At 36.4% G+C, this 26,463-nt stretch overlaps 1 protein-coding gene across 3 annotated transcripts in view; it reads right to left on the reverse strand.

Annotated features, from left to right (window-relative positions):
- Window positions 1-5,152: 5,152 nt before the first annotated feature.
- Window positions 5,153-26,463, reverse strand: part of Pkia (cAMP-dependent protein kinase inhibitor alpha) — an 80,702-nt gene continuing 59,391 nt past the window's right edge. For all 3 annotated transcript variants that reach the window (XM_027398785.2, XM_035439996.1, XM_035439997.1), the window contains 2 exons: window positions 11,088-11,265; window positions 5,153-8,676 (listed from right to left, as the gene is read on the reverse strand). In XM_027398785.2, coding sequence (XP_027254586.1) covers window positions 8,597-8,676; window positions 11,088-11,238 — 231 coding nt within the window. In that variant the 5' untranslated portion in view covers window positions 11,239-11,265 and the 3' untranslated portion in view covers window positions 5,153-8,596. The remainder of the gene's footprint in view (window positions 8,677-11,087; window positions 11,266-26,463) is intronic.

The following is a 26,463-nucleotide window of genomic DNA, read 5'->3' on the forward strand; positions in this document are numbered from 1 at the left end:
CCTGAGCAAGTGGGAGCTCACAGACCCCAGTCTGACTGCTGGGAAACCAGCATAGGACTGAGCCAGGCCCCCTGAATGGTGGGTGTCAGTTGGGAGGCCTGGGCAGTCTATGGGACCTCTGGCAGTGGAACCAGTGTTTATCCCTAGTCTATGAATGGGCTTTGGGAGCACATTCCCTATGGAGGGATTACTCTCTCAGCCCAGATACACGGGGGAGGGCCTAGGTCCGGCCCCAAACAGTATGTCAGACATTGATGATACCTCTTGGGAGGCCTTACCCTTCCTGGGGAGTGGATGGGGGTGGGATGAGCAGATTGGTAGGGACCATGGAGGGTGGGAGGGAGAGGGAATTGGGATTGGTATAAAAAATAAGATTGTTTTTAATTTAAATGAAAATTAATTTAAAAATTTTAGAAAAGAAATAATCCTAGCACATGGAACTGGTTTTATTTTCTTTTGAGTGCCATTTCTCCTCAGGAGTCTACTTGACATGTTTCCTATTCTTCTAATATTGCTTAGAATAGTCAAACATTTATAAATTAATGTAATGCACTTTAATTCCTATTTGTTGTAGCTGAATTAATTTTAATATACTTTAGGGCTCCATGGGTATATATATATATGTAAAACCCGGGGATCATTGAAAATTATTGCTGATATTTACTTAATGTACATTTATTAATATTAAAGAATGTTGGCCGGGTGTTGGTGGTGTACGCCTTTAATCCCAGCACTTGGGAGGCAGAGGCAGGTGGATCTCTGTGAGTTTGAGGCCAGCCTGGTCCCCAGAGCGAGTGCCAGGATAGGCTCCAAAGCTACACAGAGAAACCCTGTCTCGAAAACCCCCTCCCCAAAAGAATGTTTACCTCAGAACATATAAAATGTCCTTTTCTTTTTTTCTAGTCTTAAAAATGTATTTACTAAAGCCTTTTGCCAACCTCATTTAGAAACACATTCAATTCTTGAGTAATCTCCTTTATTTATAAGCTCTCAGTTATGCCTGTTGACTTAAATAACTTACTAAAGCCACAATATTGCCAGCTTCAAGAACTACCTTTGTAGCCCATGGAGAACAAATCTGCCTTGATCCTTCAAACACAAAGCTTGCGGTTCCTCCCATTACACCACTCCACATAATAACTCTCTAAAGTTATGTATTTAAAATGGGAATAAGATACACACAGAAGTAAGTTCCAAAAAGAAAACAAAGACAAAATTGGAGAGAGAGAAAAAACACTTTTTAAATAGGGATAGAGCAGTGATGAGGGAAGGTTTTTAACTCTAGTGGGGAAAATGATAATTCTCATGCCTTTTGATTTGTTTAATTTCAATGTCCATAATTATGGGTTTCTATTATGTAATTTAAAATTCTGTTGCCTATTCAATTGAGGGTTTATTTTCTAATTTTACCTATTAGGAGACTTGCCTCTCAATAACTTATTCCTTACCAGGTCTGAGGTTACACTAGAACTCGTATAGGATCTTATGAGAATTCAGGTTTTCTTGCCCTCTCACCTCCTAGCTATAGTTATTTTTACGTTGCTTTTGCTTTTAGAACTCTGTAGAGTATGTGGGATTGGAGGAAACAATATCCAACAGGAGAGTCACATACCTCCGGTGATGCCAAAGCTGCCAAAGTAGGAATTCCCTTATTTCCATCCCTTTTTTGATTAAAAATCAAGCATGATACTTTTATTTTTCTCTCTCTCTCTTTCTTTCTTTCTTTCTCTTTTTCTCTTTCTTGCCTCCTGTTTGATGTTTTTTTTATTTTTAGTTGTCTTGTTACATATAATAGTTCTTGCCTGTCTAATGATATAGCTAAAGACACCCTCAAACATGTGAGAATCCTCACATACAATATACTTATTTCCTTCTCCTAGAGTTCAAGTGCTGATTCAATCATCAGTATTTTAAGAAAGACCCAATCTTTACCAAAAGAGACATCAAGGTTATATATACATTTTAGTATACATATTTTGTTCCTTGGACATATAACATATGCACCTCAGTCCTTTTGAATATTTTCTTTTCTTTTTCCTACCACAGAAATTTATTCTCATCAGAAATACCATTTCTTTAGCCTCTCAGGGAGCTTGTTCAGGGAACTTCTCAGTAAATCATAGTCCTAGAAAGTCCAGGGTATCTTTGCTTAAGGTTTTCAGCATCTTTCCTGTAGTGTAGTGACGTTTAGGTCAGGGAAGTAAGCTACATCCGTCTTTGGCTAGATTTAGATCAGCAAACTTGGGAGAGTACAGGCTACAGGACTCCTGCAAGGAGCTTTAATGGGGTCACTATAGATCAAGGTATTCTGACTTTATTATTTGTTTCATACCTGTTTTTGACTTCTAATCAAATATGTAGATACACATGCAGCATAGAATTTAAGATAACATTTAAAAGTTATTTGAATTATTGTTAAATAAAAGAATGGCTTGCATTTTCGGCTGTAAGGTATGGTACAGATGTCAGCAGTTTCTGTTATCATCTTTATGCCTGAATTGCATTTGTTCCTAAATGATCTGTAAATAAAGTCTGCCTCTTAAGGATACTGTGAACTCAAGACTTTATTTACAAATACTTACTAAGTGTCTAAAAGATAACGAAGATGCAAAGATAAGTAAAGAGACAATACAGTTGCTACCATCTTTTATTTATACTTTATTCAAAGAAAAGATCCATTAGAAGGCAAAATGTTAGCGAATGAGGAAGAGGGGCAGCTAATTCCTTACAGGTGAGATAGTGGAAAGGGGAAGCAAGTCAAGAAGATTTTAAACTTTAAGGTTTTGGAGAAAAGATTTAAGGACACAGCATCTTGAAATATTTAGTGATACCATGTCAATAAGCAAGAAAACTATTTTAAGAACAGGAAAATGCTTTCCCAGATCAAGGAGTTATATAGAATATGATAAATAAGTGATTTTTCTTGACTTGAATGTTTTGGGAACTCCATGTCCAACAGTCCAGTAGGTCAGTTGAAAGGGAGTGACTTGTGTAGTGGAGAAGAGAATATGAGACTTACTATGGTGAGTGTCATGCTGATGGTTTTGGAAGTGCAGATTAGCAAAGAACTGGCAGGAGCTGGTAGGATGCTAGCTATCTGGCTCCAATGCCAAGGATTCATTTTAGTTGCCCCCTCCCCCTGCCATACACACACACTCATGATAGATAGACTACCATGGAAGAACAATATTCAGTAGGGAAGTGGAGGATGAAGAAGTTAAAAATAAAAGGATGAGTTATTGGAAAAGAACACTCAGTAAGTAAACACACTTAAAAAAATCAAACAAACTATGAAGCTTGTTTGTTAGGCCTAACTCAGAGTACAAGGAGGCTGTGATTTTATCAATACATGAGTGCTCTTGAGAAGAACTGATGGTACCATCAACAGTCATTCCAAAATAAAACTACTAGCAGTACTTACAGGATCACCCAAGCCATCTCTGCATGTCTAAGTTTGAGGCTGGTGTCCCCTATATGTGACAAACACCCCATGTGAAGAAATGGGTATAGGGTCTGAGGATGAAGCCACTAAACATAATAGGGAGATCATGGTCATATATCCATCTCAGAAGGTGGGGTTCTGGGGAGGACATGCATTTTGTGGACTATGTAGGTTCTACTTTGAAGAAGACACAATGCTCTGCTATATTCTGTCATGAAGGCATCAATTAAAATTATACAAACACTTTTACATTAGTCTTCTGATTCAACGTTACCTCTTTAATTTCTGTATTTCAGAAATTTCAGACTTCAGTGACAACTGTGTATCTAGTACTTATTAATGGGGAGAGATGCTGCAAATCAGATGGCAGAAAGTAAGGGGTGAGGGGGAAATGCAAGAGAATAGGGAACAGAGATGACAGTTTTGAGAAAATAAGGAGTGAATTAAAGCGGGGACACAGACATGAAAAGTTGGGCACCTTTATGGAAAGGTAACTTTAGAAAAAAAAGACAACTAACTTATCTTCTGTAAAGGTCATGAGAAAATTAATGGTCTCAAATGATGGAGTAAATCTTAGTCAAGAAGCCAGAAGCTTCCCCTTTCCTTCCAGAATCAGAGACCTATAATGTACTTGTGTCAAGGTGGCCACTGCTAACAAAGAGTAAATATTGCTTGACAATTTTTAGCATAATCTAAAAGGTGAATAATGACAAGAGCAGAAATTTTAGTTGATCTTAAATTGATTAGGCATTCATGAAAGACAAAAAAAAAAAAAAAAAAAAAGAACTTGCAGGCACCTAAGAGAAAAAGTAATGATGCAATTTTGCCTAAGGGAGTTGCTGAAGAAATGTTCATCTTCTTGTGGGACCACTCCTAAAATCTTAAATTAGACAGACATAAGAAGTACACGGGGAGTGTTTCACATGTGTGTTTTGTTTGAGTAGCTTGTGTAAGACAAACTTAAATATCTACAAGGCTCTTTGGCCTGGATACTTCAGAGCCTGCCTGATGGGTGGCTAATTCTTTCTTCTTGGTCTTTTTTTACCTGTTTGTGATAAAAGTATTGTATCTAAACGAGAATACCATAAAGAAATGGAAGGTCTATTCAAATAGTTCTGAACACCAAATGCCATCCACAACACAATGAAGAGATGTGTCTTTAACAATGTATGTGTTTGCTGATTCACCTGAAATCTTTACCGGTAGAGGGGGCAATAGGGATGCCTCAGGCCTTGAATTCTAGTTCTCACACGATCAGAGTGTGGGTAGGAGGGAAGTGATCAAAAATCATGTAAGAATTAGTTGATGGGAAAGGAGTGTAATGGATTATTTATTTATTTATTTATTTATTTATTTATTTATTTATTTGTGTGTATGTGTGTGTGTGTTTGGGGGAGTGGAGGCTTACTGGAGAATGTTTTCAAACCTTTCAGCATGTTTGAAATCTCTCTCTCAGATAACCAAGTAGGAAGCATAGGTATAATGATATTTCAGATCTAAGAGAGGGACGGTGATGGCAGAGGTAAAATTGAGGGTGCTGGACTCAGTAGAAGGGATCAGAACTTTCTACGGTAAAGGAAAGGGGAGTAAAACCAAAAGGCCCAGGGACCATGCACCACAAGATTCCCCTGGCTTTGAGTTTATCTTACAGCCCTTGCTCTAGCACCATGTATACAGTATGCAGTAAATAAATACTCTTGATAGACTACATTTCAGAAGACAAGTTCTGCTTTTAATATCAATCATGTGAGCATGCAACATTGCTAAATACAAAAGTCATAGAAGCTCACAATGACTTCAAAGGCTGCCAGTCAAAGAACAATACTGGGCTTCTAAGACATCATCAATTATGGATCCTTCCTTGTTTTTATTTAATGACTACACATTTTCTCCTTACTATTGCAGGATTAACTCAGAAGCTCGCTGCCCAACAGTTACATATTTTCTTTTCTTTTATTGGTTCTATTATTATTATTTCCTCTGAGAAGAAATAGAAATTCCATTCATTTTCTAAAATGTTGCCTGGCTGCCATGTCCGAGGAAGACTCGGGGCGGGGGGGGGTAGGGTAGAGCATCAACAGTGGACTACTATGTTGGTATTTCCTGAAAAATGAATGTCATGATTTCTTTTACAGAGTAGAGAGCATTTCTGTGAACTTGGGATGAACATGCGTGGACATAAAATGCTCTCAGTTGGAAAAAGGTAAATACAACAACTTGTCACTCATTGTCAATGTTTCAAAAACAGAAATCTTTGTGTTTCTTGGTAATTAAATAAAAAGCATAGGATATTGATACACATTCACAATATAAACCTTTGTAAACTTTCAGTTTACATGTCAGAAGTAAACTCTCAAAATAAGGTATAATTAAATATTAAAAACCCATAAAACAAAAATAAAGGTGGGCTTAGCCAGATGTGTCATTGACCCATTGTCAAATCACAAGAAAGGCAAGTCCCTATTGAAACTCACATTCCTTCTCTGTAAAATGCAAGCTGAAGGAGGGCTTTGCTAACATTTTCTGTACAGGGAAATATGCTTTGAAGTTAGCTTTAATTTTATGATATGTGGAATCAAAATTCTGTTGATAGATAAACATGGGCTCAAATTAGCTTTCTAATCTTGTAAAAAGTAGTCCTTATTCATATTCACGTCCCAGTGTGTAAAGGGGAGAAACATTGAATTCTAAATGGTGTGTTTGAAGAGTTGAAAGAAAGGGTTCCGAAGTGACTCAGTTGGGATAGTTAACAAACACTTGTTTGGGTTATCTCCTCTTCCAGCTGTCGTTACAGATCCATTCGTATTATTACTTTAGTTGCAAATAGCAGATATTAAAATAAAAGTAGGAGATTCTATGCACTTTTGCCAAGAAAAATTGATAAAATGTGGGAGATCGAGAATGATTTTTTTTTCTTTCTCAGTGTGAGAATACCTCTGTATTTGAATACAGTACACAAGGTAGTAGTAAGAGGCCAAACCAAATCAAAAGCTCCATATGACTTCTCCATTTAGCACTACTTCTATATTTGAAGACAAGCGTGGCACCACATGCATTGGTAATAGTATATCACACAGGGATATAAGCCTTCCACATAGACTCAGCACTGGTTTTAAACTTTACAAAACACACGTGAAATCAGTTTGGAATTCTACAACTTTAAGAATGAACTTCATATTCACAAGAAAGCTATAAGGATAATTAAACAAGGACTTCGAAAACTGTTGAATGTTTTAAATAGATTATCAAAGATTGTCTAAACAGGCCCGGAAGCTTCTACCAACATGTTTGAGTCTATCCATGCGTAGATTTGTTTCCCTCCTAACTAGCCTCCAATGAGTTAGATCAAAGCCAGGCATCCCATACTTAAATCTATTTGCTGTTCTATATCCCAAAAGACATATTTAATATTCCTTGTTTTTCTGGAAAACTTCCAGTTGGGGACTGAATGAGACTCATGTACTCCCAGTCAGTAAAAAATGCACTGTAAAGGAAGATGTGAGCAGGTATCACTTCCACCTTGTGAGTTAACTACAGAGACAGGCTAAGTTCCTATCACATCCATGGACTGTGTTGAAACACTGCTCTTTCTTTAACCTGGAACTGTAGCTATGCCTTCCAGGAAACTTAGGGGATCTTTTGTTGCAAAGGTCTTCTGTCGTCTGTTATTTGTCCCACAATTCATGAACCCTGGACATCTTACTAGGTCCTTATTTACTACCACAGATAGTTGGTTTCATAATACTGACCAGAAGAGTTACATAGGCCACAGAAATTTTCCATACAAGAATCATGATGTCAAAACACACCATAGACCATCAACAGCATCAGTAAAAGTGTGGTTAGGAGATAATTATTGTATCAGAATGCAATTTACACTAACATTAGTAAAAGTTTACAAACATTAAAAAGTGCATAATAACATCTGGATATGAAAGGGCTGAAAAAGGACATGGTGGAACACAACACAAAGGCTTCATGTTTTGGACTATTAACCACAGGGTTGGAAGAAGAGTACTTTCTTCCAAGCCATCCTCCAGATTTAAACAGTGGCACACATTGGCATGAGAAAACTGATCCACAGAGCACAGTATTTTCAGTTATTAGTTTTGCCTGGCTTTTTTTTTTCTACCTTCTCAATTTCTTTTCTTTTTCTTAATTTTTTTTTCCGAGACAGGGTTTCTCTGTGTACCTTTGGAGCCTATCCTGGCACTAGCTCTGGAGACCAGGCTGGCCTCGAACTCACAGAGATCCACCTGTACCTTCTCAATTTTTGAAAGTTCTTATTATGAAAAATTAGAATATTAGTTGAAATATTTATTTCTTATTTAGAAATAAGATCAATATTGATAGATTTCTTGTTTGAGCAGATACCGAGAAGACTGAACTCAGGCAATATTCACATTAATGGATATTTCCAAATGCCTGTGTAATAAAGCAAAGGGGTCTCGGTGAATCTGGTGGACTTAACCGTCAGCACACAGTTTTTAAGAGGAAAGTAGTGTTTTACAAAAGTATGTTCTTCCCGTGCACGCCACAACACTATGGGAAATTAAAAAGGCAGCCCTTTAAAAAATGAGTGGTATAAAAATTCACAGTAATGTACATCATTTTCTTTTACACAAGCGATCAAAGGGCAGTGCTGAGCAGGTATACTGTACGATACAAAACAGTGTAAATAACACAGCACTAACACACAGGGACAGAACGCTAACAGTGCTCTCTGGATGGTTCTTTTACTGGGTGAATACTCCAGCCAGAGATAATGAAACTCTGGGGTTCAACCAACCCTTTTCAATTAGACACAATTAAATCCTCTGACATCATGAGGGGCCAGATGCTACAGGAATCATCAGTGAGGTCGGTGCTACTCTCTACAAGCATTTCATTACACGGTCAAGTGAAAGGACCCATACAAAAATGATATCCAAGCACAGGCTAGGCGATTTCAACCATTGCTATTGACAGAGGTAGGGAAAAGGCTGTCTGCAGACACAGGCTCTGCCCTCACTTTTAACATGGCAGCGAACAGCTTCTTGCCATGCAGCACAGCCATTTTCTTCTCCTCCTTTTCACTCATGGCAGCAAATACATCTGAGCAATTCCAGGAGATTCGCCACATTGTTAGGTGTTGTTGAAGGTCAGAATGAAGTGTTAGCTTTCAGATTTGGCGGCTTCTCCCTGTGCTTCCCCACTTTGTTCTGTGGAGCTTCTCTGTCCATTGTCTTCACCTTCTGTAAAAGACAATGAAAATAGAGAAGTTCATGTTTACTGACTCTTTGTGTATCACGTCAGAGACTTCAGACACATCCGCAGAGTCTGAACATGTTACAGACACAAGTGTGCTTTCTTGATAGTGCATGATGAATAGAATAGTGTGAGAGCTCAGAGCCTGGCAGTTTCTGTGACATCAGAACAAAAGCCAGAAACAAATAACTTGTGAAAGGTTCAGTTGTCAATGACTGGCTGTGCATTTGATAAAGGAAATCTCATGGCCCAGCTCATGACTCTTTAATATGCTTTTATAGTCTACAGAAACCAGAGGAGGAATTGTGTCCTAACCTTCTAATTTGAACAAATACTTAAAATTTACCATTCCTGTTACTTATAGAATTTTAGGATCATCTACCTGGTTTCTCAAAATTCATAGTAACAATGGAAGACAGAGGGTTTTTTTTTTTTTTTTTTTTTTTTTTGTTAGTTGGTTGGTCAGTCTCTTGTCCAACAGTTTGCCAGTTTGCTGCTCTCTGATCTGTCCTAACCAAAGGAAGGGAATAAGATTCAGGCAGATAACAGAGTGTAGACTAATGAAGGATGAAAGTAACTGCATAAATACACAGTGAGGACTCTAACTGTGAGGATGAATGGGGTAGCCGGGTGTTTGAAGATATTGCTCAGGATTTAGCATTACACTGCAAACAGACATTGATAAATGATGCTTGTTAACTAATAAAGAATTAGTGATATTGCTAAGTATATGTTACAAGAAAATAGAGACAGAAGTGATGAAGGAAGTCCCTCCAAATCCTCAGAGGTATTAAAATTGTTGTTCTGTATGTCATGTTTTATGGTTTGGACTTTCATGTTGATAATTAGTATTTCTTCCTTGCATGGAGAATGGTGAAGTCAGGGCTGTTATCAGCTTGCCTAGTTTGAGACGTAATGATTTGAAGAGAAACTAAAACATTCACGAGGGCTTAGATAATTATAATTAGAATGCAGAGTTGTTTAGAAAAGAAGATACGTTAGGACCAGCAATATAGTGAAAAATTTTCAAATTAAATATTTATAAACTATTTAGTACAGTCTATTTTACTTTTTGTATTTGTGAACATAAATCTTAATACTATTAAAATTACTTATAGTAATTTAGTATGTTCTCTTGCATAAAAATATCTTGAAGCTAGCAATTCTCAATGGAAAGAAAAAAACCGAAGAAACTGCTCCATGGATCAAAAGTCCCAATTTTAAGGTTTCTTGAAATTCTTTTAAAATTCAAGATTAGTGTAAAAATTAAAATATTTATCAATGAAACGAAATTGGCAAAATTTCTAAACCATGGGAAATATATATTTACTCATTTCATGGTAGTAGAATTAAATAATGCCCTATAGTCTTTCTCTAAATTGCTTTGAGAATTTCGTACAATAGTAACAAGGAAACAATGAGCCCTAGAATATGAGTCCGTGCAGTCCAAAGCCAAGCTGTCAACATGTGTCATTAATCTAAAATTGAAAGGGTGTGTATGATATACTGACCTTTAATAGTTGAACAAAATTCATTATTTTTAAAACCACATACATAACCTTACACATTTTCTAACAATCTAAAAGCTTTCACACATACATTCTTAGAGTGAAGCCATATTGAACATTACAGAGATAGAAACTGTGAGCTCTTTTTATGTATATAACACTGTAGTTCCTTGGCTGTGAATTCTTTTCATACTTAATAATTATTTTGTGTAAGTCTTCTTAATAAATTTGATGAAGCTATGGGTCGTGGAATTAATAAAGAACTGATTTTAATACTCAGAATTAAGGCAATCAAATATTTCAATATATTAAAATATTTCTTTTTCACTAGTATAAGTAAGTACTAAGGTAATTTTTCACACAAAATCATTCAATTACAAAAATTTAAAAAACAATTCATCTAAGAAGTATTTACATAAACTTTTAAATTTCCATTCTCAATGAAAATGGTTCTAAGTTACTTCTTTTGAAATGATTCCTTGAAGTAAGGTCTGCCTGATTCATTGTGAATCTTTTTAAGAATGTATGAAATGTAGGAGATAGCCAGAGTTATTCATGGCAGGAATCTTAACTTTATTAAGTCTTCTCCATAAGCAATTTCAAAGCTTTTGTAGATACTGAGATTTTGATCATGTGTTTTTATTTTTCAATGTGTGCAGGGAACCTTGGCAAGAGAAGTCACTGAAAAAAGGAGGGATAAAGGACTTAAACAGAGACTTTCATCTTGTCTGAACTTTTTTTAATTGTGTCATTTGATTTCAAAAGAAGGTGTGTGTGTGTGTGTGTGTGTGTGTGTGTGTGTGTGTGTGTGTGTGTGTGTGTTCTAATCTCATGTAGGGAAATGCCAAACTATCCCATGTTCCTAGAAAGGTGTACCCTGAGTGACTCACCTGTCTTGTTGATATCAAGACCTGCTAATTTCAAGGCTAATTCATTGCTGTTGCCACTTGCAGAGGAAACCAGAATGTCATGTATTGCATTTCTTCTACCTGTTCTTCCTGAAGCAATAAAATCTGCATATGTAGTTTCCACATCAGTCATTGCTAACAAATATCCACATAGCAGGGACTACAAGAGAAGGAAAGAAAAGTTAGTAGGTGAATGTAATGATAATCAATGGTTGACATTTAACAGAGAAACAGTATTAAATGAATGACATAAAATGAATGAGAAACAATTGTTTAGAAGTAGGATTTTGATTCTTGTCTGAAACATTTATATCAAACCACAAAGATGACCAGCATGGAGAAGTACCCTAAGGGTGCAATAGTGGCACACATATCTCGGCAGTAATTCAACAGCTCTCTAACTGCCATGTTATTAAACCAATACAATCCTTAACTGCATTCTAAATGTTTACACCTATACTCACAGATAAATTTAATTCTTGGGTCTCATTGGAGAAACTTCCTTTTGCAACAAATAGATACCATTACAGAAAACCAAAACCAATCAAAACGCAAAGAACAATGATGCTGCGGTGCCTGGTCCCAACTGATACACACGCAACCCAATTCCTGCACTTATGACTCAAGGATCATTACTGAAGAGATTGGGGGTTGGATTTTAAGAGCCAAAGGAACAGCAGATTTGGTGTGAGATTTGTCTACTAGAAATGTCAGAAAAGCTACACTTTGATGAAGTCTCATTGACACAGCTTTCTGTCTTAGTCACTGTTATATTGCTATGAAGAGACATCATGTTCAAGCAACTCTTTTTCAATATATATATTTTACATTCCAATCCCAGTCCCCCCCTCCCACTCCCTACACTTCCCTCCGCCTCCTGTCTGCTCCACAGAGAAGGTAAGGCCTCCCCTAGGAAGTCTTCTAAGTCTGTCCCATCATCTCCTTGAGGCAGAACCAAGGCACCTCTCCACCCTGAAATCCCTGTGTCTGGGCTGGGCAAGATATCTCTACATATAAAATGGGCTCCACTAAGTCAGTTTGTGCATTAATGTTAGCCAAAGCAACTCCTATAAAAGAAAGCATTTAATTGAAATCTTGCTTTCGGTTTCAGAGGTTTAGTCCATTATCATTACAGTGTGGTTCATGGTGGTTTGCAGGCAGACCTAGCAGGCAGGTGCTAGGGAAGTAGCTGAGAGTTCTACATCCTGATCCTTAGTCAAGGGAGAAAGAACACTGGGCCTGGTGTGGGCTTTTGAAAACTCAAAAGCTGCTCCACTTCCTCCAAGAAGGCCAAACATTCTAATCTTACTAATACTTTCAAATGGCTCTGCTTTCAAATATGTGAGCCTGTGGGCACCATTCTTATTCAAACCACTGTACTGCTTAACTGACTAACTGACTAATTATGAGACCAATTGGCATGGTAACATGGAACAGGGAGACTCAACCCTAGACAAAGAACTATAGTCATTCCAGAGTTCAGAGAGTAGGAGGAATAGTATTTCCCAGCGGAGAGACTGCGAGCTGGCCATCTAATACCAAGTGGTCAGTCCTAACATAATATACATACAGGTACTATAATATAGGTTGGGCAGGTTGTATTTATGCATTTTGTAAATATGTAACAATTAACATGAATTTGTGAGAGTTACAGGATGTAGGGTAGGAGTTGGAAGGAGGAAGATGAAGAGGGAAAATGATGTAATTATAAAACAATTTGAAATTATTTTAAAAAATCAAAATCTGAAGGACTAGTGGTATATACTCTGTGGTAGAACATATACTTGGTGTGCTCAATGTCTACTTTCAATCCAGGGACCATCAAAAATAAAAATAAGAACATAGTCATAGGAAGCTCGGGCCCTTCTTGTGCACAGGATTCAATAGCAAATACTTTGATCTCTATTCCAACCACTCAATGTTGACTTATAGTGTAAAACATTCATAGATAATAAATTTAACAAATGCAGTAAGAACTTTTTGGAAAAGGTATGGCCTATAGGCCATAGCTTGTTTCTATATGGTTTATATTCTAAAACCATGGACTATATTTATTAGTTGTCTATGCCACATATTTCCTCCCATCAAAGTAAGTAGAATTTGGGCTGTGATAGTTTACACAGAGACCATTAACAACCTTGCTCTTAATTACTAATTAGTAAAGAAATGTAGTGGATAATGTGATAATTAGTGTGCTTCAAGTGAAAGGATAGTAAGAATGTTACTCAAGTCTACCCTCTTTCTAAAATCCTGTACTTGGAAATATTCTACTCTGGCCCTTGCTACCTCTCTCATTCCTTTTCTGTCATATTTTGTGAATCAATTCTTCACATGGAGTCAGTCTTTAATTCCTTCAACACTTCAGTATCACAAGGCATGATCACATGTGAATCAGTTACCCACTAGTTCATGTCTCTTCATCTAAGCATAGGAAGTCCCTTTGGTCTATTGTGATCATTGCCTTCCTACATATATTTCATGCTGAGAAAACAGCCCAGCACACTTCCTTTGATCTCACTACCAGGTGGCTGTTACCAGGAAAAGTTACAAAATTGTGCCAATTGGCTCAACTAGACATTTCTGACTATTATTAGTCTCTACGCAGAGTTGCATGGATTCTCTGATTCACCTCTGGGTGACTTTTCCTTGTTTTCTGATCCATGGGAACTATTCCCGGCCCTTTCCAGTCTAAACATCGGACACTGTCTGTTTTCAATGATGGCTCCATCATTCTTTCCTAAAAGGATACAGGGCTTTGACTATATGTTTTCTCAAAATCCATCTCTTAAATGATATCTCTCTATATTGTCTTTACTGGTGAGTTCCTTCCTTCCTCTCTTCCTTCCTCCATTCTTTCCTTCCTTTTTTTGAGACAAGCTGTTCGTTTTATTTTATTCCATCTTCAATACCATCACCCACTTGCTGTAACATCATACACCATGTTCAGCACATTCTTGTTTATCTCTCACCCTTGAAATCAATATCTAACCATTTCTCAATCAACATTGATTTTTTTAAAAAAAAATTTCACCTACAGTTTCACTCAATTTAGAATGCTGCTTCCAGAGTGATCTCAGGCCATTCTCAAAACCTTCAAAGCCTCACCCATAGTCTACAAATTCTGAAAGTTAGAATTCCATTTAAAGACTTTCCCTGATCTGAATGGCTCTTACTTTTGCAAACTTTCCTTACCACTCACTTTAATGTATGCTATTTTACAGAATATAGCACCATGTTTTTCAGATATCTGTGATGGTGAATTTGCTCAAATCTGTGGCTCCACCTGGAATGCAGTTCCCAGATAAATTAGCTTGGTGAAACAGACTGAGCCCTCAAAATTCAGCCTAAACTCATCTTTTGTTTTGCCATCTTCCCTGTCTTCAGACAGCACTTCATGAACCTGGATTTTGTCTATACAGGCAGTGACAGGTTATGGTGACCTATCTTAATAGACAAATGGCAATCTATGACAAGTCAAAAACTTAATAATGGGATGGAATAAATATTGTATATACCCTCTCAATTGTGGAATGAATATGAGAGATAGCAGAAGTGGAGTCATTTGGAGAGAAAAGAGGCAGAGAGAGAGAGGGGTGGAGGAATGGGGAGGGTAGTGGAGTGATGGATGAGAGAAAAACAAAGTACTTTATGCAGAAAAATGTCAATATAAATCCCATTATCTTATTTGCCAGCTAACAAAACACTAATTTTCAAAGGACCCAATTTTGTTGTTACTTTCATAATATGCAATTTCTGACATAGTCACTTGCATGTAGTTAGTGCTAAATAAAAGTATGAATAAAAATGATAAATTACCTTTCATCAGCAGCCATAGAGGACAACCATGCTTCCTGATGGTGGCAAATTAACAAATACTAAAAACTTACCCACTCCAGCCTGTATGATTCTATACAGAGTCTGAGGACCATATAAGTCAACCTTCTGTCCATCTTTACCTTGTTACTTAAGTTTTTGGAACTTAGGCTTATAAAGTCCCAGCACACTCCTTTTACTTTATGAGGCTGTTTCTGAGTCACTAATAATGTTTTGACCTCGTAGGAATTCAATCCTATTAGTTACAGATATGTTGTCATTAACTAGAGCAACATTAGCAAAATGATGTATAATTTCTACATTAACCTGACGGTTTTAGAGCTGAACAAACCCATCAGCCTGGTGAATATACCTGTAAGTATTAAAGGAGAAATGGAGCTTGAGAAATAAGCACTTTTCACAGTTATTTCTATCCTTAGTGATTGCCTTTTAAAATAGCTTTTAAAAACATGGACTTAAAAGAAAGATCACAACTGCTATTATTTATCATCTGGCAAAAGAAAATAGTAAGAGGTAAAGGTCAATAGCTGGTTTTCAGTTAAAAACTGAGTTTCTCTAACTCACTCTGCTGCTGCTGATTTTACTGAGATCTGAAGTATCAAACATGAGGCAGAGAACAGTGGCTACATTTTCCAGGAGAAGGTATGAATTAAAAGAAGCTGGCAAGTCTACCCATGTGAGGAGAACTGACAACTGTGAACTCTCTCTTAGTGCACTCTTAGCAAATGGACATCTGCTGGAACAAACAGGGGTATGGAAGTTATAAGTGTGTATTGTAATTGTCCTCAAATGCTCATGTACAGATTGCATTTGGATGGAATCAACAACGGTGAGAACAGTTGAAGGAAGCACTATTCTAGTAAAAGCTCCCCTCTTAAATATTTTTGGTACATATTTATGTGCATATACTCTAGACATCTAAAGTAAATTGTAAACTGAATAGTAGGTATTTAATTACTGCTGCCTTTTAAATTATTGTATTAGCTATTAATAGGAAATTAATGCTTTTAAATATTTTATTTGAATAAATAATATATTTTTATGACAAAAGAACTGTAACTAGCAAGTAGCACAAACTAAACACATGCAAGGCAGAAGGAATGTAATCCATTTTTAAACAAAATACATAGTTGCATTGAATTCTATGTATATCTTTCCAGTATTATAATTTTTATTTTTACTATTAGGTTCTCAAAAGTGCTTGCTTTCACATATGCAATGGCTATCTCCCTGAATCAAGTATTTAGGCACAGACCTATTTATTGATTCAGCTACCAAATATCCAGAGATATAACAACAAATTACCCCCATGGGAAACAAACTTTTACTATGCAATTGTGGAGAATTGCCCCCAAAAGTTATAACTAACAGATACTCAGAAACAGAATGAAGGAAGGAAGAAATGAAGGAAGGTAGGGAGTAAGGGAGGAAGACAGGGAGGGAAAGAGGGAAGAAGGAAGAAAGGAAAACATCATCAGATAAACACCAGCAGCTGACAGGTTTAGAAAACCCTTGAAAAATATAGTAATAATAGACTTTAGTTCCTATTTTTATTGCTCTAAAATTTTCTAAACATTAAGTAATGATAATTTACTGGATATACTCAAAGAATATGGTGGGTTTCTGTACCCACTTATATAAATATAAAATTACAATAATTCTGGAGTGAGGGGGGAGATATTTTACTTTTTAAATCTTGAGCCATCCAAAGTTAGATTAAATTTTATAATTTATATTTAAAAAATGACATTCATTGCAATTCAATCAAAATTAAGAAATAATGAATATGCATGCTCCCCACACCTTGACCAAGCCCTAATCTCTTACTGTAAACAAAATGATCAGACAAGTTTAAATAGTAAGGCAAATTTCTGAACTAACATCCATGATTTGTTTGGGTCCTTTCCTAGGATATGTCCTTTTATTCTTCTAATATCATAATGCAATTACTTATGGACATAGCCAGACTTTACTCCAGCAGAACTTACAGACTTAGTGCTCAAGAGCCCATAACAGCATGTACTTACACCTTCTGTCTTAAAGTGAAGCAGCAGAGCCTATGAAGCTGCTAAGATGATTTTTATAGTGACATTGAGCCTTGAGCCAAATGGTGACTGGAGAACATGCTAATTTTACTTCTGTAAATGGGACACATGAAGTGAGACTCACATACTTGAAAGTAAGAATGGAGAAGCTGCCTCCAGCATATACCAAAGACTGCTCTCTCATGTAAACAATATGACTTTTTTTTAAAAGAAGTTTAAATGTAAGAAACAGAAATTTGTCTTGTTCCACTCTTTAGATTCAACGGCAAAACGCTCCTGTTAAAATAATGAAATCATGCTCGATTGTAAAAGCCCCTGAGCAGTTTCCAGTGTGTTGAGTGCTTGATATGCATCGGTGTTGGTGTCTAGGATTTCCATACATTCTGAAAGGTGACCAAGAACTCCAACAAGCTTTCTTTTATGTGGAACAAATCTACCAACATTTACCATGTGCAAAATGAAAACGTGTTCAAATATAAGTATTATTAATTCACTGAAAGATACCAACAACCCTATTGCATATTTACATAAACATTTGTATTGGAAAGGAAATATGCTTTTGAAAGCAAAAAATTGATGCCAGGAATCCAGGTAGTTTAAAACTTGAAACTCTGGCTTTTCTAAATGTCTGGCTTAATAAGAGACAGCTGGGTTCCTCAATGTGGTTCTGCACTGGAACTGTTGCAATATGTTGCTTCCATTGAACTACATGAAGAAAATCTGGCTCTCATAGAGATTTTTCTTTTAGGTTGGAAAGTGAAGAGAATAATAGCCTGTTCAGATCATTGTAGAATTTTTTATACTGTGGACTATAAACCATAACACAGTGCTTTCCACCCTGTCTGACTAATGTGTCTATCATCTGCATTGCATCATGGATGGTTCTTTTGTCCATGCAAACACATGTGTTCATGCACACACACAATGCCAAGAATCACTCATTTGGCATATATTGGTTAACTGGGCACTGAGTCAGGCAAATTTTCCAAATGACAGTGTTTTCAATTATACAATATAAAATTGTTATTAATGCCACCTGTATCATCATAAAGTCTTTAGGAATTAAAACTTAAAGCTTCATGGAACCAGAAAGTACATTTTCCAAAAAGTATCATTTTCACTTGAAAGCTTAGATATTACACAATTATTCATTTTCAAAACAACCCTTGCAAAATACCCATTCTCTCTCTCTCTCTCTCTCTCTCTCTCTCTCTCTCTCTCTCTCTCTCTCTCTCTCCCAAATTTGCTTCATATAGGTGCTAACAAGAATAGTGATCAATCAGGGCTGGAGAGATGGCTCAGCTGTTAAAGGCTAGGCTCACAACCAAAAATATAAGAATGGTGATCAATCAAAAAACAGAACCACTTAGATTTTTACTCAGCAGTCACAAATGTACTAGAGACAACCAAGTATTTTGACACATGACAAAAGTACCTCATAAGATTCCTCTTTAGCACACTGAATACTGAAGAGAAGTCCACTCTAAGACTGGGACTCAATAAGATTAATCCTTTGTTACTGATTTGTGAAATACATTGTAAGTAAGTCATCATTTAAAAACACATTAACTGAATGTGTTGTGGTGAAACATGTGGGTTCCTAGGGAAGTTCGTGACACTAGCTTGATTAGTTCAAAGCTGTTGGTAGTTTTCCCATTTTACCTTGTCAACATCAGTATAAACATCAGCCTGGTTTTTGCCTTAGTGAATAACATATACTGTTTTTACAAATTCTTAAGTTGGTTGAATTTACCTGTTTAATCGCTTCTCCATAATTATTTTTTATCAAGACTTAAGTTCTTTACTACACACAAGATGTTTTGCCAGTTAAAAGTTTAAAATAAGAGAGGCTTGTCTACAGCCCAATCTTATGGAGGCATTTCACAATTGAGGCTTCCCCTCTCCAGAGATTCTAGTTTGTATCAACTTGACATAAAACTAGCCAGCACAATTACTTATAAATGATATTGGATTTAATTTGGTAAATATTTATAACATGTTATATGGAATTTACAAAAGTAAAATTGTCTGTAACAAAGAAGGGATACAAAAAGAAAAAGAAAATGAAGGGTGATTGGAGTCAGGCAATAAAGATTAGTATATAAGTAACAAAACTGAAAGGGAACTAAAGACAGAAGGGACCAGGTTATGTTAGCCAATTCATGCAAATGCGACACTGGTGACATTATCTGTTTTGAATTAATGTAGCTAAATATATATTATGTTCAAAATAATGAATTTTAGTTCATTGTTGTGAAGAATGCTTCCACAGATCCCTACTCCCCACTAGACCAGTCTCCATCAGTCTGCCTGAGGCAGAGCTGCTAGGCATTGAGGATGAAGGATCAGGGGCACAGAGAAGAGGCATCTGTACAGAAGGGATAATCAGTACCTGCCAGAGTGAGATGGTTGAAATTCAAGGGATCTGGGATGAGAATCTTGGAGTGAGATAAATAAGCAGATGGCATTATTTGGTAAATGGAAAAGGAACAGCAGTTGGAAAAGTCTAAGAATGGCACTTCATGATGTCACAATGGGACATCTTTTCTGAATGAATGGAAATGCCTTAACTCAAAGCACACACATTTCACACACACCAATATGAGCTCTTCAGCAAGCAAGTTCTTTTTGTGTGATATCTGAAAACTCCAATTGACATTGTGCTTATACATCCCAATGTGCCTCTTTTCAGTCAAAAATAACACTTGCTATGACTGTCGTTAGCATATTTTAAATATGTTGGGTAATCCCTGCCAATTATCTACTTCCCAGATGCCACGCTCCATACAGTGTTATGATCTCCATCCATGACTCAAGAGTACGAAGGATTGGCTCACTTCAATATATTTGAATATTACTATGTTTCTAAAGTCCTTTTATTAAGGACATATGCACAGAATGTTGATACTCCTTGCCATTGCTGTGTGTTATTTCAAGTCTTTTTCTATATATTAGACTTTCTGAATGCTAATACGTTGTCTAAGTTAGTGTGGAAGGAACAGAAAGAAGAGGGTTTGCTGAAGACAGCAGAATTAACTAAACTACCTTAAAATTAAGAAATATTAAAAATTCATAAAATTCTAAAATGTATTAATGTGAACATTGAGAAATGTGTCCACTAGATGGGGTACTCTTACATAAATCAACAAGTACTCTGTTGCTCTATCTTTCTGTCTTCCTTCCTCCCTCCCTTCTCACTACAGGGTCATCTGTAGTCCAGCTCAGCTGTTCTGTGACTCACAACATAGCAGAAAGTGACATTGAACTAGTATTCCTATCTCTACTGGGATTACAAATGTGTGCCCAGTTTAATAGATACTTTGAAATGAGGTATTTCATGAAACAAAATACTTAAAATGTAAGAATAACATCATTATATTAGTAAAATAAAAATTTATATTCAGAAGACAAATAACAATATTTACTTTGCTAAACTGACAGTTGCCTGGACAATGATGTTTCATGGATTATCACAATCACTTGACTCTGTGTCTACATATTTTTGCAGTACTGGTGATTGAATATATGGCTTTGTACATGTCGGGCAAGAACTCTACTACTGAGCTGTATCTGCAGAACTTCCTTTTAATGTTTATTCTGAGTCAGGGACTCAATTAATTGTTAGGGTTTGACTTGAACATTTTTTTAAGCCTGTAGCTTGGGAATTTGCAGTTCTCCTGCCTCAATCTCTTTTGTTGTTTGTTTGTTTATATTTATTGATTTACTTGAGGGGTGTGGAAAGAATATACTTATACCACCGTGCTCATGTGGAGGTCAATGACAATTTACAGGAATTTCAGGTTCCAGGAATTGAACTCACACTACACTGTGAGGCTTGGAAACAAGCCTTTTAGCCACTGAGCTGCCTGGCAGAGCCTCAGCCTCTCTTATAGTTGCTATTGCAGGCCTGCAAAACAAGCCTGGCTTGATTGTGCATACTGAGGCTCTTATTAACTCTGAGTACTGGGGTGTGACTTGGTGGCTCTCTTCTATTATCATGAGAATTTAAGTGCTAAGCTTTGTCTTCACCAGCTAAACTCTAACTCCTCTGACAGCTACAATGAACTTTCAAGTTAAAAAAAAAATCTCAAAACAGACATACAAAATTAGATACAAAATAAATACTAAAAGCTAAAAGTTATTGAATCCATTATACGGTAGTATAGACTTCTTTGACACATATTCTAAGGGAAGATTTTTACTTCAGCATCATAACTTAGGAATACCTTATCTGATTTCCATAATGTTTTGCCAAAATCCATTTAACTGGTAACCAGAAGACCTGGTGCTTGTCACATATTCTAGGCTTACATTGTTGCAGAGGGAGACTCACAGCTTCTTTAACTCACACCAAATTTATTATTTCCATGGCACAGACTCTATAAGCACATAGAATAAACACCTGCAGAGTGACTCACAACAAAACATGTTTCAAGTTAAAATTAGAATCATGCATGCTTGATTTCTGCCAAAGCTGCCAGAGCCCTGCCACCATGCGGGTGCTTTCTGCCAGGCCAGGAGAGTTCTGCCCAACACCATGTTAAGGTCCCAAGTAACACATAGGTACAAATGCTGCTTTGGCCAAAGACTAGGATTTCTCATCTGCTAGCTCAGTCTTAATTATCAACTATAATCATAAGACTTGTCTTATGGTGGACGAAGGCCTTGAGTCCTGTCTTCCTGGTGGTTACATGGTGACTCCACAGAGAGGAGGAAAAGCGAGAGAGAGACTTCCTTCTTGTCCTTGCTTATATATGAGTCTGCCTGCTATGTCACTTCCTGCCTGTATCACAAGACTTCCTTTTACTACATTTCCCAGAATCCTCCTTGACTCCTAGTCCCACCTAACTTGCTTCTTCAGTGGCCAACAGTACTTTATTCAACAACCAATAAGAAGATAAACATACACAGAAGGACATTCCTCATCACATACATTGTTATGTTTCCATATAAGTGTATAAAGGAAAGTGCTCATACTGACAGCACATAGAATATCGCCTAGGATGCTTACCAAATTACCAATGGCTGATCTCACTATCATATCTGGCCTTGCCTACAGAATTAGGATAATTTTTAAATGAGAGCTGTATTTCACTGACTGCAAAAGCAGCATACCATTTGTCAAAATTTTATGACAAGGGTAGATACATAAATACATACACACAAAAAAGCATACATGTATACAAGTATGTACTAACACACACGCATGCATGCACATGCACAATCTTCAGTGTTAGCAAGTGTTGTGGAGAGGTTTAGCCATGACTTTTATTTATTCATGTATTAATGCATAGGCAGATGGGAACAGTTAAAAATGGGCCTTTCTTATTTATGAAAAATGGGCCTTGTAGAAACTTTTAGGATCGTCATGACTTAGTAGTTTGTTTCCTTTCTAATCTGTGTCAACACCAACAACAGACATTTTTTTTTGCAATTTAAATTACAATATGTTGTATTGTACTGATGAACATCTAGCTGGATATTTATTTTTTGAAACATATTAAGGTTCTGTTTTTGTCCCTCTCTCTGCTCTCCTAAGGCACAGTACCTCTGCTGTCCAGCTTAGTGCCCTCCACTCTTGGCTCCCTTATTGTAATGTGCTTCTGTACCTCATGTCACACAGCAGCTCAACAGCCAAACACCAGATGGAACTACTTAGAGAAAATAAAATTCTCAAATATTTTAAAATTGGAAATAGAATTTCAGAAGTGAATTGTATAAGAAAGAACAATTTCACAAATTGGTCACAACTAAGGTTGTCAGATTAAACCATTCCTCTAAAAGTGGCAAGGAGAACAAGGCACAGACGGTGGACAGACCTTGCTGCTGAATACACTGGGAATGAGGAGTTCCTCCTATCTATTTTATGCCATGTGCATGGATTGCCAGACATGGGCTTAAGTATCGTTATTATTTGGTACTGAGTAACAAAATTATTTTAGTCTGGCTTTAGATTTTATGACTCCAAAATATGGTTTCCCAGACTAAGTAAATATTTCAAATATTTTCTAGGTCCAACAGCCTCTGACCTTAGCCTCCATGTGCCCTTTATAAAGGCCATGTTTTCACAAAAGATACCATTCTTTTCAAAGCCGTTGGAGGAAGGGCAAGTTATATTTAGAAGGCCCATTTGGCAATCTGGGTGTTCTCATGTCTACTGCTATTTATAACCAGGTGTAGGCCAGTAGGACAGCAGAACTGTTTTAACTAATAACTGTCCAGGCTTCAAAGAATTAAAAAGTTGATCGTCACCTACTTTAAGTCTTGATTTAAGAATGAATTGAAAGTTATACACACACACACACACATACACACACACGGGCAAACACACATACTCACAGATATGCGTGCATGTAGTATATGTATATATGTGTGTACATATGCATGCATGCACATAAACATTAAATACTTGATGGTTTCTTAATATTATACAAATATATGCAAGTATGTAGTACATATATATGTGTGTGTGTGTGTGTGTGTGTGTGTGTGTGTGTGTGCATAAACATGCACATGCACACAGGTGAACACCCACACATATTAAATACTTGCTGATTCCTCAATAATTTCATGGCCTGATGCCAAACACAATTCCCAAACTCATATTTCTGTTGGGACATAGGACTCTATTGCTTGACAGATACGTTCAACTGTTCTGAGTTTCTGAGTAGATTCCTTATGATCTGATTACCTTCTCAATTTTATCTCAACTAACTAATTTGAATGTCAATAAATATTTATAAATTCAACAAGTACTTTCATTCTTGTGAATCTTGGTTTTACTGTAGTAGAGATAACTACATCATTTCATAGATAATAGACAAAACAAAAGCAAAGCAAAATAAAAACACCATTTGAAAACAAAAGTGTACAGGCCTAAGTGAAATAATGCCAGGATTATAAAGTGTTAATGAGACATGAGCAAGCCTACACAAGAACCTGAAGCCACTGTCAATAGTTTTTGACATTCCTGGAGTCCAGAGGAGGTTGAAATCAAGGATTTGTTGTTGCTGACAATTTTTCAAAAGACATAAAATAAATAAAAAATGAATTAAAAGTGAAAAATAACTTGTTTCCCAAACAATAAGAGTGAGTTACCAGCAGGCCCTTGTCTATTCTAAATACTTCAGTATTTCCTATGAATATACAACAAAATAAAATCATGGAATACAGAATGCTCACAGTACTCATTGATACAGTCTCATGATGTGACCCTCACACACATTTAAGGGTTGTCATTTAAACCAATAATACCACTCACATCAAAAGGGTCATCTCAGAGGACAGGTGCAACATTTAATACATCTTTTTGCAAACTCTCTTTCATTTGGAAACTATTTTGACTTCTTTGGGGAAATCTGACCATGAACCCTTTCAAGATCACAGGTCGGTTATGTTTATAGAATGCAGTTAGAATTTACAAATGAGTGCATTCAGAAAATGTCATTCTGTGGATCTACATTCATACCATGACATCTTAACAGATGACACTGGCAAAGCTTTGAGTTTTACCTTATCGGCATATTAGCAATTCAATTCACTAACAATACCACCTGCCTTTCTCACTATAAAGCTGTTTCTTCATCATTAATAACTTTTGTTTTTTATATAAATATCAAAATGACAATTAACTCCACTACTTATCTCATGTAGACTTAAACTTCCAGTGGAAGGTGATTAGAATCTCCCAATGCTTACTTTAAGGACTGTCTTCATCATAATTTATCCTATGGAAATGCTTCAGTGTGGCCAATATGCTTTGATATTCCCTGTCACCCTAATATCTTCTATAGCTCTTGGAACAACAGAATATACTAGAACCATTTTTTATTTTCCCTTAATTGCCTCTGAATTACCCATTTCCTTAAAGACCCAGGTTCTTCTAAATGGAGAGTTGTATTCAGAAACTAAGTTGGGGACATTATGTGTGGTCATTGCTGTGGGGAAGAAGCTGTGAGACTCTTCCAAAGACAGATCATTGAGACTATGGACATATATACTACAAAACACATAGGCTTATTCTCATATATTTTATGTATATTTCTTATCAATTTACATTGAAAAATAGAATTCACTTCAATATGATTCATTTTCATTCAACACCATATTGATGGGGTTGTAGGTTACTTTTATTCTCTTCATATTTTACTCCTCAGGCAGCGGGAAACATTGATTACCACAATCCTAGATATTCTTCCTTAATGGATTGATAAATATTTTATCAAATTCTTACTGCTACCACCCTCCCTTCTATACAAACTTTTCCAAAGGCTATGGGTATCTGTCAAGTGCTGCTTTTATCTCTCTAAAATGTCCTTATCATTTCCCCTCAATAATCACCTAAATATTTAATACCTAATAGGTTAAAAAGCACGTAATGCCATTTGGCTTTTATCTACTTTATGAATTGATCTGCATAATTATTAACCAAGAGTGTTTGGAATGGTGTCTGAACCCATCTTTACTTGTCCTCTTCCCTTTTTCTGCCAATAGACTACAAACCATCTGTTGACCTTCAATGCATCTCACTGGTCATCTATACCAGCCATGTATATGATGCAGCTCACATGTCTATAAGCACACAAAGTTCATTGTTTAAAACACATGTATTTTACCATTTGTAACTCTTGTTTGAGATCTAAGTTCACATTTCTTATTTAATCAAGTGAAGAATTGCTAGAAGTGTGAATAATGTACAAATATATCTTTAGTTTCCTAAAATGTCTTATCCCAGATGTCTCCACAAAATAAAATGCAAGTGCTTCTTGAAATCTAGTTTGTTGGTATCTTATAGATCATTTAGACTTCAACCAAATCAAGTGCAAAGATCATAATGCTAAAAAAAACAACTTTCAGAGAAGAAAAATACTAAGCTTTAGGGAGCAGTTGTAAATGCATTTGTAAACTGAGGGTGGAAAAGCATTCCATGAAGACATGTACATTATAAAAAGTTGTAAAATTTGTATTTTAACTGCTATGAGGTACAGAGGTCTGAACAATGATGTCACCTGTTTCCATGTTTCTTTAAATTATGTGGATCTTGTATTAGTTACAGAATATAAGATAAATATTGGGGCAAGAGAAGAAGGTGGGAGATCATGGAAGATACTGCCTATTGCCCTAGGTGAGCAATAATGGCTTGGGGTTCATTGAAGTTAGTGAGAACTAGATGTGTTCAGGCTAGATGTTGAATTTGGGATCTTTACACATTGTGATGAACCAGATGTAAGAACTTGGGACAGTAACATGTAAGGATAAAGCCAAAGTTTTTGGTTTCAGCAACTGGATTGGTGGCAGAAATGGGAAAAACTAGTGTGAAAGTGATAGATAAATGTAAAACAGTGGACAGATGCCTTGGTATATGCTTTTATTCCCAGAAATTCAGGAGGCTGAGGTAGAAGGTTTTTAAGTTAGAGAACAACTTAGACAACCAAGTAAGGGCCCTATTTCAAAACACTAGGTCAGTGGTTCTCAATCTT

The sequence above is a fragment of the Cricetulus griseus genome, chromosome 2 (genome assembly GCF_003668045.3).
Source record: "Cricetulus griseus strain 17A/GY chromosome 2, alternate assembly CriGri-PICRH-1.0, whole genome shotgun sequence".
In the NCBI taxonomy this organism is placed as follows: Eukaryota; Metazoa; Chordata; class Mammalia; order Rodentia; family Cricetidae; genus Cricetulus; species Cricetulus griseus.